This window comes from Heterodontus francisci, chromosome 47 (genome assembly GCF_036365525.1).
Source record: "Heterodontus francisci isolate sHetFra1 chromosome 47, sHetFra1.hap1, whole genome shotgun sequence".
NCBI classification, from domain to species: domain Eukaryota; kingdom Metazoa; phylum Chordata; class Chondrichthyes; order Heterodontiformes; family Heterodontidae; genus Heterodontus; species Heterodontus francisci.
Genome location: NC_090417.1, coordinates 15973190 through 15990031, shown reverse-complemented (window position 1 = coordinate 15990031; position 16842 = coordinate 15973190). Strand labels below are relative to the sequence as shown.

General features: G+C 51.2%; 1 protein-coding gene across 2 annotated transcripts; it reads left to right on the top strand.

The window, feature by feature from the left end:
* Window positions 1-887: 887 nt before the first annotated feature.
* On the top strand, window positions 888-16842 carry LOC137357248 (prenylcysteine oxidase 1-like). Of its 2 annotated transcripts, XM_068023439.1 has the most exons (6): window positions 888-1031; window positions 2782-2988; window positions 4709-4883; window positions 7642-7853; window positions 9232-9384; window positions 15310-16842. In XM_068023439.1, exons 1-6 carry the CDS (start codon window positions 929-931, stop codon window positions 15954-15956), a joined length of 1497 nt encoding a protein of 498 aa, XP_067879540.1. In that variant the 5' UTR covers window positions 888-928; the 3' UTR covers window positions 15957-16842. The 2 variants fall into 2 exon arrangements, with proteins under 2 accessions (XP_067879540.1, XP_067879542.1); XM_068023441.1 differs by lacking the exon at window positions 2782-2988.

Sequence of the window (16842 nt, the reverse complement as noted above, 5' to 3'; positions counted from 1 at the left end):
GTGGGATATTAACGGGTGTGGAGAGTGAGGGGGGAGTGGGATTAGACTGGGTGGGATATTAACGGGTGTGGAGAGTGAGGGGAGAGTGGGATTAGACTGGGTGGGATATTAACGGGTGTGGAGAGAGTGGGATTAGACTGGGTGGGATATTAACGGGTGTGGAGTGTGGAAATTGAGACATTATTTTTCTGATTTCTCACTGTTGAGGTTTTGTTGGACAATCATCGAAACAATTTGTAAATAATTCACAATCACCTGAAATATTAAAGACGTGCATTTCTCTAGTGCCTTTCACAACCTCTGGAATTTCCAAAGTGCTTTACAGCTTTTAGAAATGTAGTCACTGTTGTAATGTAGGAAAATGCAGCAGCCAGTTTGCGCACAGCAAGAACCCACAAACAGCGGCAAGATAAATGCGCACTTTTTCACGGCGTAGCCAGGACAGGAGATATTGCCACATCTGTAAGACATTTGGTTATCTGTCTGAGGTTTAAATGTGTAGCCAAGTGTCTGAATGTGCTCCTGGTCAGAGTGATTGATGTCTGTTTATCCCACACACATGAACTGAGACTGTGAGCACAGAGTCCGAGTGACACTCAAGTGAGAAGCAGAGGAGCAGCCAGGGTGCTCCAGGGTCATAGTGCCTGGCAGCTTCCAAACCCCCCCCCCCCCGCCAGAACTTCATTGCTCAGCAAATGTTTCTCGTCTCTTCAACTTATGAGAATGACACAAAAGTAAAAATTGTCCATTTATTTAAAATCTGCTTATTAAACAGGAGAAAGAATGGAAGAGATTGGTACACAACCCTGACCTGTTCAGTCTCCCCCACCTTCCCCCCACCCCAGATGGCCTGCGCCTTTAAGAGGTTTTCAGCTGCTGCCCAGGAGGAGGTTGGGTTTCGTTTCAGTGGAGACACCGGCAAGTGATCATGTTGAAGGTCAGGGACGTGAATCTGTTCTTGCTCAGTCTGTGGTTCAGCAGAGGCATTGCAGGGGATCCCAGAACAGATATCACACCGCCGAAGACTATAGGTAATGGCCAAGAGACAGTCAGTGGCTGTGTTTACAGCCTGGGTCAACCATTACTCTTTAAAGTGAAAGCCAAGCTGAAACCTGCAACCAAACTCCAGCCTCAACTGTTCAAAGTGCAAATGGAGAGGGATCCAACAGCGCTCCTGATCTCTCTCTCTCTCTCTCTCTCTCTCCCTCTCCAACATATATTGCATTGGACTAAGAAGTGAAGATGAACAGAGCAGTTCAGACAGCCTGTGTGGACAGATGGAAGTATGAGACACTCCAAGCAGATAAAGACCAGAGTGAAGGAGGAGCTGGGGGTTTGGGGGTGGGACACAAGAAATGAATAAGGGGAATGACCTGTCAAGTGATCAGGGAGAGAACATGTTAATGAAGTAGTAAATTATAAATGTTCAAGTATGAAAGAAGGTGGGATGTACTTAATGCAAGATAGCTGGAGTAAGGGGACATGGGAATAAATTGGATTAACTACAAAATAGAAAGTATGAAGCAGCACAAATCACCGTAATGCTGGAGTCTGATGGAAAAACAAGGCAGGTCGAGCCGAGCAGGGGTACAGACTACCCGAGGAGCAAGGGAGGATTCTTCATCACGAGCATCAACTTTGTTCCCTCCCTTACCCCTTCTTGAACCGCTGCAGTCCATGTGGGGTCGGTACACCCACAGTGCTGTTAGGAAGGGAGTTCCAGCATTTTGACCCAGTGACAGTGAAGGAACGGCAATATAGTTCCAAGTCAGGATGGTGTGTGGCTTGAAGGGGAACTTGCAGGTGGTGGTGTTCCCATGTATTTGCTGCCCTTGTCCTTCTGGGTGGTAGAGGTTGCGGGTTTAGAAGGTGCTGCCAAAGGAGCCTTGGTGCATTGCTGCAGTGAATCTTGTAGATGGTACACACTGCTGCCACTGTGCATCGGTGGTGGAGGGAGTGAATGTTTGTAGATGGGGTGCCAATCAAGCGGGCTGCTTTGTCCTGGATGGTGTCGAGCTTCTTGAGGTAAATTGCCAGATTGGATCTGGATTGCTTTTTGTGTACAGGACATACCTGGGCAATTTTCCACATTGCAGGGTAGATGCCAGTGTTGTGGTTGTACTGGAACAGCTTGGCTAGCGGCTCGGCAAGTTCTGGAGCACAAATCTTCAGTACTATTGCCGGAATATTGTCAGGGCCCATAGCCTTTGCAGTATCCATTGCCTTCAGTTGTTTCTTGATATCATGTGGAGTGAATCGAATTGGCTGAAGTCTGGCATCTGTGATGCTGGGGACTTCAGGAGGAGGCCGAGATGGATCATCACCTCGGCACTTCTGGCTGAAGAGGGATTCAAATGCTTCTGCCTTATCATTCGCACTGATGTGCTGGGCTCCCCCATCATTGAGGATGGGGATATTTGTGGAACCACCTCCTCCAGTTAGTTGTTTAATTGTCCACCACCATTCATGGCTGGATGTGGCAGGACTGCAGAGCTTCGATCTGATCTGTTGGTTGTGAGATCGCTGATCTCTATCTACAGCATGCTGCTTCTACTGGTCAGTGTGCACAGGTACAATGGGCTGAAGGAGCTCATTCCATGTCGGATGATTCTGCGATGCATCTTTTTTTGCATCTTGCTAGCAGTGCTGACTTTGGTTTTAGCCTCTTGTATTTTCTCTGCTTTAGTGAGTAAAAGATTCATATTTGTCTTTACCCTGCCCCACCCCTCTGTCTCACCCTCCCTCCGTCCCTCTGTCCCCCCCCTTCCTTCTCTCCTTTAGCTGTGATTGGGGCAGGAATTGGTGGAGCTTCAGCAGCCTATTTCCTGAGAGAGCAGTTTGGAAGAGGAGTTAAAATCGATGTTTATGAGAGTGGGAGAGTGGGAGGCCGTTTAGCCACAGCCAGCATCAGTGGTCAAGACTATGAGATGGGAGGAGCTACAATTCACCCTCTTCATCTCTACATGAAAAGATTTGCACAGATGCTGGGTGAGTTTGCATTGTCTTCCTCTCTAACTAACTGTGTCCAGCAAAACTCAACTCCGAAATCCTCCACTTCTTCACCTTTTATCACTGTTTTTTTTTTAATAGGTCTACTCTGCCACATTGCAGATGTTGAATAATTAAATCTTACAGCACAGAAGGAGGCCATTCAGCCCACCATGCTTGTGTCAGCTCTTTGGTCAGTCCCGTTCCCTGCTTCTTCCCCGAAGCCCTGCAATTTTTTTTCCTTTTCAAGTAGTTCTCGAATTCCTTGCCAGTTTTGAACCGCTCGATGAAATCTCTCCTTAATCTTCTCTGCTCCAAGGAGAACAATCGCAGCTTCACTGAATGGGTTAAAAGCCTGTTTGCTCTCAGTGTCCTGTGTGACCCACAGCTGAGCCTCTCGCCTTATCTCCTCTCCATCACTAAGACAACTTTCATCTCAGCAATATGACCTGCCTCAGCCTCCCTGCTGCTCAAACCCTCATCCCCACTTTTGTGACATTCAGACGTCACGAAAACTCACATCCTTGTTTTCAAATTCCTCCCTGGCCTCTCCCTTCCCTATCTCTGTCATCTCCTCCAGCCCCACAACCCTCCCAGATATCTGAGCTGCTCCACTTCTGGCCTCATGAGCATCCCTGATCTGAACACTCCAGCATTCAGCTGCCTGGGCCCTAAGTTCTGAAATTCCCCCTTTAAACCTCTTGCTCTCCCCACCTCCTCTCAGACCCTGCTTAAAACCTACCTCTTAGACCGAGCTTTTGATCACCTCTCCCAATATCTCCTTACGTGGCTCGATGTCACATTTTGTTTGATAATGCTCCTGTGAAGGACCTTGGGATGTTCGACACCTTTAACGGCGCGATAGAAAGGCAGTTGTTCTTTCAACGATAATATTGATTGCTCCCAAAGGATATTTTTTGTGCTGGCTCTCCTTTTGTGTCAAAGTTCTGCCCTCCTGTACCCCTTGCTGGGTCAGTGTGCCAGGCTACCTCTGGTACCTCCCTCACCATTTGTAATAAGATATTAAATCCTGCCCCGGGGGTACATCAGACACCACCCCCCCCCCTCCCCACTGCACCCCCTCCCTTGAATGAAACAAAATGCAAAGGAGAAATGGAGTGTTTCTGATGTCTCTGAGCTGCTGCTCATTCCAGGACTCCGCTCTCCTGGAAAGAGAAAACTGAGGGCTGACTGAATGGCGGTCCTCACAATTTCAAAAAAGAAAGACTTGCATTTATATAGCGCCTTTCACGACCAGTATGTCTGGAAGCGCTTTCCAGCCAATTAAGTCCTTTTTCTTTTGGAAGTGCATTCTCTGTTGTCTTGCACAAAACAGTGAAAGGTGAAGGGGTTTGAGAGAGTAGATGCAGACAAAATGTTTTCACTTGTGGGAGAGTCAAGAACTAGGGGCCATCAATAAAAGATGGTCATCAAAAAAATCCAATGGGGAATTCAGGAGAAACCTCTTTCCCCAGAGAGTGGTGAGAATGGGGAACTCACTACTACAGGGGGTGGTTGGGGTGAATAGTATCGATACATTTCAGGAGAAGCTGGATTAACACATGCGGGAGAAGGGAATAGAGGGTGAGAGGGAGAGGGGCGGGAGGAGGCTCGTGTGGAGTATTGACCAGCCGGGCCGAATGGCCTGTTGCAGTGCTGTAGACTGTCTGTCATTCTGTGGTTTAAGATCCCTGTCGTTTCACAATGTTTGACACTGCAGGTCTAAAGGAAGACAAGCATCCCGATCACCTGCTGGCAGTGTACGATGGTGAGGAATTTGTCTTTGAGGAAAGCGAATGGTTTCTTGTCAACGTGATCAAGTTGATCTGGCGATATGGCTTTGACTACCTGCGTGTGAAGAGATGGGCAGAAAGTTACCTGCACATGTTCATGAAGTAAGTAACCTCGGCAACAAGAGGCGTGAGGTGGTAGCAGCCTCAGGAGATGTTCGGGCAGGTGACCAAAAGCTTGGTCAAAGGGGGAGGTTTAAAGAAGCATCTTCAAGGAGCAGAGAGAGGTGGAGGGGTTTCGGGAGGGAATTCCAGAGCTTAGAGCCCAGGCAGCTGAAGGCACGGCCACCAATGGTGGAGCCATTAAAATCGGGAATGAACAAGAGGCCAGAATTAGAAGAGGGCAGAGATCTGAGGGTTGTAGGGCTGGAGGAGATTAGAGAGATAGGGAAGGGAGAGGCCATGGAGGGATTTGGAAACAAGACGAGAATTTTAAAATCAGGATGTTGCCACGTCAGGAGCACAGGGGTGCTGATGGTACAAGTTAGGATCGAGGCAGGAATGTGTTCGGATCTATTGGTCTTAGAGGAGATGTAACGTACTTACGCCAGAATGAGACCAGGGCTGAAATGGTCAGTTCGTGAGGACAGGTTGCAAAGACTAGGCTTGCATTCCCTTGAGTGCAGAAGATGAAGGGGTGGTCAAATCGTGGCGTTAAAGATGATTCAAGGAGTTAATAAACTGTGTGGAGCAAAAGAATTTCCTCTGGTGATACAAGCTGAAAGTTAGAGTGAAGCCATTCAGGGGTGATGTCAGGAAGCAGCTGACACAAAATAGTGGAAATCGCAAACTCTTTCCCCTGAATAGCTATTTAGGCTGGGGGCGGGAGCGTCAATTAAAAATGTCAAAACTGAGCTTGATAGATGTTTGTCACGCAAAGGTATGAAGGGTTACAGAACCAAAGTGGGTAGTCCTACCTTGGAACCATGTCGGAGGCAGAGGGCAAAGAAGTCAGAGTGGGAGCAGAATGGAGAATTAAAATGACAGGCAACCAGAAGGTCGGAGTGATGTTTGTGGACTGAGCGGAGGTATTTGTTCATTGTGTATCAAGTGTTTAATTCGATGCAAGTGGAGGGTGTTCATTGCGGTCTTAGTTGAACATTTCAAAGCAGACACTTAGTGAGACTGGTTGAGGGTTTTGAGACACGTTTGTAATCTTTACTGGCAACCAAGAGGTCACGAATTGAACAGGGCAAGTTGTGAAACTGAGTAAAGATAGACACCAGCATCATCCTTCCAGAACAAGCTTTCTGGAGTTTAAAAGTGTTCAACAAAGCCCCACTATTTAAGAAGGGAGCGAGAGAGAAAACTGAGAACTACAGGCCTGTTAGTTTGACGTCAGTAGTAAGGTAAATGTTAGAATCTATAATAAAGGATGAGATAATTGGACACTTGGAAAATAATGATGTGATTGGGTAAAGTCAATGTGGATTTATGAAAGGGATATCATGTTTGACAAACCTGTTGGAATTTTTTGAGGATGTTACTTGTAGCATAGATAAAGGAGAACCAGTGGATGTGATGTATTTGGATTTTTCGAAGGCTTTTGATAAGGTCCCACACAGGAGGTTAGTAAACAAAATTAGAGCACATGGGGTTGGAGGTAATATACTGCTATGGATTGAGAATTGGTTAACAGACAGAAAGCAGATAGTAGAAATAAACGGGTCATTCTCAGGATGGTAGGCTGTTACTAGTGGGGGACCGCAAGGATCAGTGCTCACAATCTATTTAAATGATTTGGATGTGGAGAGCAAATGTAATATTTCCAGATTTGTGGATGACACAAAACTTGGTGGGAATGTGAGTTGTGAGGAGGATGCAAGAGGCTTCAGGGCGATTTGGACAGACTACATGAATGGGCAAAAACAGGACAGATGGAATATAATGTGAATAAGTGTGAGGTTATCCACTTGGGCACAAAAACCAGAAAGGCAGAGTATTTCTTAAATGGTGAGAGGTTGGGACGTGTTGTTGTCCAAAGAGACCTGGGTGTCCTTGTTCATGAGTCACGAAAAGCTAATATGCAGGTGCAGCAAGCAATTAAGAAGGCAATGGTATGTTGGTCTTCATGGCAAGGGGATTTGAGTACAGGAGTAAAGGTGTATTGCTGCAATTGTATAAAGCCTTGGTGAGACTGCACCTGGAGTATTGTGTACAGTTTTGGTCTCCTTATCTAAGGAAGGATATACTTCCATAGAGGGAGTGCAACGGAGGTTCACCAGACTGGGATTGTCTTATGAGGAGAGATTGAGGAAACTGGGCCTGTACTCTCGAGAGTTTCGAAGAATGAGAGGTGATCTCATTGAAACTTACAAAGCTCTTCCAGGGTAGATGTGGATAGTATGTTTCCCCTGGCTGGTGAGTCTAGAACAAAGGGACACAGTCTCAGAATAAGACGCAGGCCATTTAAGACTGAGATGAGGAGGAATTTCTTTACTCAGAGGTTGGTGAATCACTGGAATTCACAAACCAGAGGGCTGTGGAAGCTCAATTATTTAGAATGTTCAAGACTGAAATCGATAGATTTCTGAATACAAATGACATCCAAGAATATGGTGATAGTGGAGATAAATGGTGGAGAGGTAGATGATCAGTCATAATCTGTTTGAATTGCGGAGCAGGCTTGACAGGCTGAATGGCCTACTCTTGCTCCTATTTCCTATGATCCTGTAAAGCAGTCACCCAAACTGCGTCTGGTCTCCTCAGTGTAAACCCCTGTGAGCAGTGACGACAGTATTGTATATTGAAAGAAGTCCACACCAGGAAGGAGTGTGCTGGTGTGTGTTTTTTTTCAAGACTATGTTTTCCTGTAAACTTGGTGTTCTGTAGAGGATGAAAGATGTATGCTTCTTGTATGTAGAATTTATCAGTACCAGTCTGAAGGGTATTGCTTCACGAGCGTGGAGAAACTGCTGCATGGACTTGGAGATGAAGAGTTTGTACAGATGACCAAACATTCGATCGACCAAGCCTTGCAGAAAATAGGCATCAGTCAACGATTCATGAAAGAGATGGTTGATCCCATCATGAGACTGAGTTCTGGGCACAGAGTGAATATCAGTGCATTTGCAGGTATGTGTCCCTTGACTTTCTTTAACTCTAGTCCTGGGAATTGCTGGTTATCACTGGCAAGGCCATGTTGATTGCCCATCTCTCATTGCCTTGCACACTGACAGATTTGTCCAGTTCACCTGGCAACTTGCCCTGTTCAACTCCTGAGCTCTTGGTTGCCAGTCCCTGGCTCTCTGTGTTTCACTCAACGTCTTTGAAGTAAAGGGGCACATCCCCACACACCTGACGTGGCCTGAACACACTTGGGTTTTGTCGTGACATTTTCCAGTCACAGGTAGGGGGCCGAAGGCTGGAATCAGGCGGAAATCCAGTCGTTGAGTCGGTCTACAGCAGTGCTCATTGCCACCAATGTGAGGCCTTCTGCTTGCTGAAAAGCCTCAAGTCTCAAGCTGCATCCGGCTGGCCTCATCCGAGGAATCCACTTCCATCCATCCTGGGAAGCACTCAGACCTGCACTCCGATCGGAGTGGAGCAGGATGCAAGGAGTTCTCCTGAAGTACCTGTTGGAATTTGAGGCTAAGTCTTTGTCAGTTCCTACTCATCTCATTGGCTCTGTTGCGTGTTGCACAAAGACTACCCACTCCAGATGTGATCAGGAATGCAATATTATGGGTTCCCTATGTATACTGAGCGAGCAGCTACACATGTAGGTGCTGACTGTACAGGTATATCTTCAAGACTGCTTCACACTCAGAAGCACATGGTGTGTTCCATCATAGATCTTATATGATGAACATGATCTTGTAACAACACCTGTAGGCACACAACAAGCTTTTGGATGCAAGACCTGTGCCTGAACCTTTACGGACACAATCCTGGCTCAGCGTCCCTACTCTCACCTCTGAGTCAGCAGGTCACGGGGTCAAGTCCCACTCCAGACACCCCAGCACAACATCTAAGCCTCGTGCAGTACTGAGGGAGTGCTGCACGGTTGGAGGGAACATCTTGCAGCTGAGATGTGAAACCGAGGCCCCGTCAGCCCTCCACGACACAAGGGAATTCTCGCCTGGTGTCCTGCCCGATACTCATCCCTCAATCAACATCACCAAAACAGGTGATCTGGTCAGTGTCACCTTGCGGTGTGTGGGATCTTGCTGTGCACTCATTGGCTGTTGTGTTTCTACATTGCAACAGTGACTGCAACTCAAAAGTACTTAATTGGTTGTAAAGGGCTCTGGGCAGCCTGAGTTTGAAGAAGGACAAGTACTAAATATCGCAGGTTACAGAATGAGACTGAAGCAGAGACTGGTGAAATAGTCACAGTTAATCAACACTGCAGAATCTCGTTCTCCTCTACAACACCCTGGCCTACAGAAGAGCTGAGAACAGGGCTGCAAAACCAAAACAATATATATTAATGTGCTTTTCTCTGCTCCAGGCATGATATCGCTGATCGGGACTGCCTCTGATCTGTGGACAGTCGAAGGGGGCAACAAACTCATTTGCTCAGGTCTGCTCTACTCAGCCAAAGTTAACCTGATCCAAGGCAAAGTCATTTCAATAGACACCAAAAGGAGGCCTCAGCGTAACGGTGAGTCCGCTAATGTCCAGCAGCAGCAAATTACACATCCTGCTGTAAACACAACAGTTTGTAAGGTCTAACAAGTCCTTTGTTAACCCATTTCTGGTCACCCTCACTATCTGTCCTGTCATCCTGATTTCAGGAAACTCTTCAGAACCGCAAATCAACACTTGTGCTTCTGATCATTGCAGCATTGTCATTAATCTGCCCCAGTGTAGTACTGAGAGTGCACTGGCCTGTCAGAGGGTCAGTACTGAGGGAGTGCTGCCCTCTCGGAGGGTCAGTACTGAGGGAGTGCTGCCCTGTCGGAGGGTCAGTACTGAGGGAGTGCTGCACAGTCGGAGGGTCAGTACTGAGGGAGTGCTGCCCTGTCGGAGGGTCAGTATTGAGGGAGTGCTGCCCTGTCGGAGGGTCAGTACTGAGGGAGTGCTGCACTGTCGGAGGGTCAGTGCTGAAGAAGTGCTGCACTGTCGGAGGGCCAGTACTGAGGGAGTGCTGCACTGTCGGAAGGTCAGTAATGAGGGAGTGCTGCCCAATCAGAGGGTCAGTACTGAGGGAGTGCTGCCCTCTCGGAGGGTCAGTACTGAGGGAGTGCTGCCCTCTCGGAGGGTCAGTACTGAGGGAGTGCTGCCCTGTCGGAGGGTCAGTATTGAGGGAGTGCTGCACAGTCAGAGGGTCAGTACTGAGGGAGTGCTGCCCTGTCGGAGGGTCAGCACTGAGGGAGTGCTGCCCTGTCGGAGGGTCAGTACTGAGGGAGTGCTGCCCTGTCGGAGGGTCAGTATTGAGGGAGTGCTGCACAGTCGGAGGGTCAGTACTGAGGGAGTGCTGCCCTGTCGGAGGGTCAGTATTGAGGGAGTGCTGCCCTGTCGGAGGGTCAGTACTGAGGGAGTGCTGCCCTGTCGGAGGGTCAGTACTGAGGGAGTGCTGCACAGTCGGAGGGTCAGTACTGAGGGAGTGCTGCCCTGTCGGAGGGTCAGTATTGAGGGAGTGCTGCCCTATCGGAGGGTCAGTACTGAGGGAGTGCTGCACTGTCGGAGGGTCAGTGCTGAAGAAGTGCTGCACTGTCGGAGGGCCAGTACTGAGGGAGTGCTGCACTGTCGGAAGGTCAGTAATGAGGGAGTGCTGCCCAATCAGAGGGTCAGTACTGAGGGAGTGCTGCCCTCTCGGAGGGTCAGTACTGAGGGAGTGCTGCCCTCTCGGAGGGTCAGTACTGAGGGAGTGCTGCCCTGTCGGAGGGTCAGTATTGAGGGAGTGCTGCACAGTCAGAGGGTCAGTACTGAGGGAGTGCTGCCCTGTCGGAGGGTCAGCACTGAGGGAGTGCTGCCCTGTCGGAGGGTCAGTACTGAGGGAGTGCTGCCCTGTCGGAGGGTCAGTATTGAGGGAGTGCTGCACAGTCGGAGGGTCAGTACTGAGGGAGTGCTGCCCTGTCGGAGGGTCAGTACTGAGGGAGTGCTGCACTGTTGGAGGATCAGTGCTGAAGGAGTGCTGCACTGTTGGAGGGCCAGTACTGAGGGAGTGCTGCCCTATCGGAGGGTCAGTACTGAGGGAGTGCTGCCCTCTCGGAGGGTCAGTACTGAGGGAGTGCTGCCCTGTCGGAGGGTCAATACTGAAGGAGTGCTGTCCTGTCGGAGGGCCAGTACTGAGGGAGTGCTGCACTGTCGGAGGGTCAGTACTGAGGGAGTGCTGCCCTGTCGGAGGGTCAGTACTGAGGGAGTGCTGCACTGTCGGAGGGTCAGTGCTGAAGGAGTGCTGCACTGTTGGAGGGCCAGTACTGAGGGAGTGCTGCACTGTCGGAAGGTCAGTAGTGAGGGAGTGCTGCCCTATCGGAGGGTCAGTACTGAGGGAGTGCTGCCCTCTCGGAGGGTCAGTACTGAGGGAGTGCTGCCCTCTCGGAGGGTCAGTACTGAGGGAGTGCTGCACTGTCGGAGGGTCAATACTGAAGGAGTGCTGTCCTGTTGGAGGGCCAGTACTGAGGGAGTGCTGCGCTGTCGGAGGGTCAGTACTGAGGGAGGGCTGCACTGTCGCAGGGTCAGTACTGAGGGAGAGCTGCACTGTCGGAGGGTCAGTACTGAGGGAGTGCTGCACTGTCGGAGGGTCAGTACTGAGGGAGTGCTGCCCTGTCGGAGGGTCAGTACTGAGGGAGTGCTGCGCTGTCGGAGGGTCAGTACTGATGGAGTGCTGCCCAGTCGGACAGTCAGTTCTGAGGGACTGCTGCCCTGTTGGAGGGTCAGTAATGAGGGAGTGCTGCACAGTCGGAGGGTCAGTACTGAGGGAGTGCTGCCCTGTCGGAGGGTCAGTACTGAGGGAGTGCTGCCCTCTCGGTCAGTACTGAGGGAGTGCTGCCCTCTCGGAGGGTCAGTACTGAGGGAGTGCTGCCCTGTCGGAGGGTCAATACTGAAGGAGTGCTGTCCAGTCGGAGGGCCAGTACTGAGGGAGTGCTGCCCTCTCGGAGGGTCAGTACTGAGGGAGTGCTGCACTGTCGGAGGGTCAGTACTGAGGGAGTGCTGCCCTCTCGGAGGGTCAGTACTGAGGGAGTGCTGCCCTGTCGGAGGGTCAATACTGAAGGAGTGCTGTCCAGTCGGAGGGCCAGTACTGAGGGAGTGCTGCGCTGTCGGAGGGTCAGTACTGAGGGAGTGCTGCCCTGTCGGAGTGTCAGTAATGAGGGAGTGCTGCACAGTCGGAGGGTCAGTACTGAGGGAGTGCTGCCCTGTCGGAGGGTCAGTACTGAGGGAGTGCTGCCCTCTCGGAGGGTCAGTACTGAGGGAGTGCTGCACTGTCGGAGGGTCAGTACTGAGGGAGTGCTGCCCTCTCGGAGGGTCAGTACTGAGGGAGTGCTGCCCTGTCGGAGGGTCAATACTGAAGGAGTGCTGTCCAGTCGGAGGGCCAGTACTGAGGGAGTGCTGCGCTGTCGGAGGGTCAGTACTGAGGGAGTGCTGCCCTGTCGGAGGGTCAGTAATGAGGGAGTGCTGCACAGTCGGAGGGTCAGTACTGAGGGAGTGCTGCCCTGTCGGAGGGTCAGTACTGAGGGAGTGCTGCCCTCTCGGAGGGTCAGTACTGAGGGAGTGCTGCACTGTCGGAGGGTCAGTACTGAGGGAGTGCTGCACTGTCGGAGGGCCAGTACTGAGGGAGTGCTGCACTGTCGGAGGGTCAGTACTGAGGGAGTGCTGCCCTGTCGGAGGGTCAGTACTGAGGGAGTGCTGCACTGTCGGAGGGTCAGTGCTGAAGGAGTGCTGCACTGTTGGAGGGCCAGTACTGAGGGAGTGCTGCACTGTCGGAAGGTCAGTAGTGAGGGAGTGCTGCCCTATCGGAGGGTCAGTACTGAGGGAGTGCTGCCCTCTCGGAGTGTCAGTACTGAGGGAGTGCTGCCCTCTCGGAGGGTCAGTACTGAGGGAGTGCTGCACTGTCGGAGGGTCAATACTGAAGGAGTGCTGTCCTGTTGGAGAGCCAGTACTGAGGGAGTGCTGCGCTGTCGGAGGGTCAGTACTGATGGAGTGCTGCCCAGTCGGACAGTCAGTTCTGAGGGACTGCTGCCCTGTTGGAGGGTCAGTAATGAGGGAGTGCTGCCCTGTTGGAGGGTCAGTAATGAGGGAGTGCTGCCCTGTTGGAGGGTCTGCACTGAGGGAGTGCTGCCCAGTCGGACAGTCAGTACTGAGGGAGTGCTGCACTGTCGGAGGGTCAGTACTGAGGGAATGCTGCACTGTCGGAGAGTCAGTACTGAGGGAGCGCTGCCCTGGCTGAGTGTCAGTAGTGAGGGAGTGCTACACTGTCAGAGGGTCAGTAGTGAGGGAGTGCTGCAATGTCAGAGGGTCAGTACTGAGGGAGTGCTGCACTTTTGGAGGGTCAGTACTGAGGGAGTGCTGCACTGTCAGAGGGTCAGTAGTGAGAGAGTGCTGCACTGTCGGAGGGTCAGTACTGAGGGAGCGCTGCCCTGGCGGAGTGTCAGTAGTGAGGGAGTGCTACACTGTCAGAGGGTCAGTAGTGAGGGAGTGCTGCAATGTCAGAGGGGCAGTACTGAGGGAGTGCTGCACTTTTGGAGGGTCAGTACTGAGTGTGCACTGCCCTGTTGGAGGGTCAGTACTGAGGGAGTGCTGCCCAGTCGGACAGTCAGTGCAGAGGGAGTGCTGCCCTGTTGGAGGGTCTGCACTGAGGGAGTGCTGCCCAGTCGGACAGTCAGTGCAGAGGGAGTGCTGCACTGTCGGAGGGTCAGTACTGAGGGAATGCTGCACTGTCGGAGGGTCAGTACTGAGGGAGCGCTGCCCTGGCTGAGTGTCAGTAGTGAGGGAGTGCTACACTGTCAGAGGGTCAGTAGTGAGGGAGTGCTGCAATGTCAGAGGGGCAGTACTGAGGGAGTGCTGAACTTTTGGAGGGTCAGTAATGAGGGAGTGCTGCCCTGTTGGAGGGTCTGCACTGAGGGAGTGCTGCCCAGTCGGACAGTCAGTACTGAGGGAGTGCTGCACTGTCGGAGGGTCAGTACTGAGGGAATGCTGCACTGTCGGAGAGTCAGTACTGAGGGAGCGCTGCCCTGGCTGAGTGTCAGTAGTGAGGGAGTGCTACACTGTCAGAGGGTCAGTAGTGAGGGAGTGCTGCAATGTCAGAGGGTCAGTACTGAGGGAGTGCTGCACTTTTGGAGGGTCAGTACTGAGGGAGTGCTGCACTGTCAGAGGGTCAGTAGTGAGAGAGTGCTGCAATGTCAGAGGGGCAGTACTGAGGGAGTGCTGCACTTTTGGAGGGTCAGTAATGAGGGAGTGCTGCCCTGTTGGAGGGTCTGCACTGAGGGAGTGCTGCCCAGTCGGACAGTCAGTACTGAGGGAGTGCTGCACTGTCGGAGGGTCAGTACTGAGGGAATGCTGCACTGTCGGAGAGTCAGTACTGAGGGAGCGCTGCCCTGGCTGAGTGTCAGTAGTGAGGGAGTGCTACACTGTCAGAGGGTCAGTAGTGAGAGAGTGCTGCACTGTCGGAGGGTCAGTACTGAGGGTGTGCTGCACTGTCGGAGGGTCAGTACTGAGGGAGTGCTGCCCTGGCGGAGTGTCAGTAGTGAGGGAGTGCTACACTGTCAGAGGGTCAGTAGTGAGGGAGTGCTGCAATGTCAGAGGGGCAGTACTGAGGGAGTGCTGCACTTTTGGAGGGTCAGTACTGAGTGTGCACTGCCCTGTTGGAGGGTCAGTACTGAGGGAGTGCTGCCCTGTTGGAGGTGTGTCTTCCAGTTGAGAGATTTAACCAAGGCCCCATTTGCCCACCTCAGGTTGATGTGAAAGTTTCCATGGTCACCATTTTGAATAAGAGCAGGGGAGGTCTCCCCACCCTCCTGGGGCCAATAATTACCCCCTCAGCCAGCATCATCAAAACAGATTCTCTCGTCATTGTTACGTGACCATTTGTGGGATCTTGCTGTGCCCAAATTGTCTGCCAGATTTCGTCCATTTCCACAGTGGCTACTTTCAAACCTACCTCATTGGCTGTAATATCTTTGCAAAGTCCTGAGCTCGATACAAGTGCAAGTTCTGTCCTTCTGTTTTCATCTGACATTTGCAGAACGAGTTTATTTTGGGTTGTAAAGTTCTGACCTCACTTCCAGTCTCGAAATGTGCTGCTCTCCAGTGTTGGTTCCCACTGTGAGCTTTCGATCCTGGAGTCAACCCTCCAATGGCCGTGCCTTCAGCTGCCTGGATCCGAAGTTCTGGAATTCCCTCCGGCAACCTCGGTCTCCTCCTGTAAGAGGCTGCTGAGAAACCGAATTGATCTTTTGGTGGCCTGTCCTAATATCTCCCTCTGTGGCTCAGTGTCAAATTGATTTGAGAATTCTCCTGAACAGCACTTGGGGGATGTTTTACTGTGTGAATGGGGAAAGTTTTTCTGGTGATAAGACTGAATGACTTTTTTGTGTGTGTGTGTCTATTGTCTTCTGAATGATAAAATCCTGCCCTTTATTTTCAGGTGAACTTGTTTTACTCTATGAAGTGAATTACACTGAGGGTGCAGATACTGCTTACAGTATGTACGATATCGTCATTATGGCTGCACCCTTCCACCCGGGAAAGTCGCAAGTCCGTTTGCGTGCTTTCTCCCAGCCCATCAGCTTCACGTCTGGCCGGTATCGACAGACGTTCATCACGCTGGTGGAGGGCTCTTTAAACGCCTCCTACTTTGGCTGCCGGGGCTCGGGGCCTTTCCGCCCCACTGCTGTCGGCACGACGGCAAACTCGAGAAGTTCCGTCTTGGGTGCCAGCGTCTCGAGGCCCGTCACGGCAGCACCAGACGACCGTCTCTCCACTTCTGCCCCGGTCTGGAAGGTTTTATCGCCTCAGCCTCTGGGCCAGGAGCAGCTGAGCCAGCTGTTCCCCTCCCGAGAGGCCCTGCGTGAGGCCCGCTTTCTCTCGCAGCCCCGCTACAGTCCGAGCGACGAGTCTCCGCCCTTCATCCTCCACGACCACCTTTATTATCTGAACGCCATTGAGTGGGCAGCCAGTACCCTGGAGATAATGGCCCTTTCTGCAAAGAATGCCGCTCTCCTCTCCCATCACCGCTGGTTTCAGCAGCTTGAAAAAGTCGATCAGGAGCTGAAGCGGAAGGATGAACTCTGACCTGTGTCACTGTGCCATTCATTGTCTACCAGTTATCTCAAATTCTATCGAATGAGATCGAATTTCCAGCACAGAAAAGGTCCATTCGGCTCAACTGCTCAAACCTGCTTTTTATTTTCCACATGAGTCTCTTCCCACCCCTTGTCATCTCCCCCTATCAACATCTCCTTCTATTCCTTTCTCCCTCATTTATTTATCCAGCTTCCCCTTAAATCCATCGATACTATTCACCTCTCGCACTCCGTGTGGGAGCGAGTTCCACATTCTCACCACTCTCCGGGGGGGGGGGGCGGGGAAAGGAGTTTCTCCTGAATTCCCCATTGGATTTATGAGCGAGCAGGTACGTTGATGGCCCTCAGTCTTGTACTTCCCAACAACTGGGACAAGGCCTACCCTTGTAATTCATAAGGACCTCGATCAGGTCAGCCCTGAGTCCAGGCCCCTCCCCTGCCTTCCCCACCCCAGAGTCACAATCCTCAGCCTCTTCAGTCTTTGCTGCAAGTTGGAATCTCCGAGTCCTGGCATTCTCCTCTGCACTCTATCCCCTCCAGAGAATGGGGAGCACAATGGTGCACAGTTCTCCAAGTGATAGTGTCTCTGGGCTGCTCCACTTTGTTTCTTCAAACTTGGCACTGATCTCACTCCGTACTATTTTGAAACGGTGAAGGGCACGACCACTCCTTTGACTCCCTGTGAAACTTAATGCTTTTTCCTTTCACTCTTCAAAGGAAAGTGTCTCTTCATTATTTAAAGACCTGTCAAGTTTCGGAAGATTACATGTAATATTTGCTGGTGTAATAAATAAAGATGAAACACACTAATCTAGCGGGTACACACACACACACACACCTTGCCAGATTGAAGAGTTTGTTTCTCTGTGACTTTC

What these genes read in the sequence shown, in the direction of transcription:
- LOC137357248 (XM_068023439.1), top strand. Translation starts at nt 929, where the DNA reads ATGTTGAAGGTCAGGGACGTGAATCTGTTCTTGCTCAGTCTGTGGTTC. An exon ending in TACCTGCACATGTTCATGAA is followed by an intron (nt 4,884 to 7,641) that starts GTAAGTAACCTC and finishes TCTTGTATGTAG; the next exon opens with AATTTATCAGTACCAGTCTG. An exon ending in AAGGAGGCCTCAGCGTAACG is followed by an intron (nt 9,385 to 15,309) that starts GTGAGTCCGCTA and finishes CTTTATTTTCAG; the next exon opens with GTGAACTTGTTTTACTCTAT.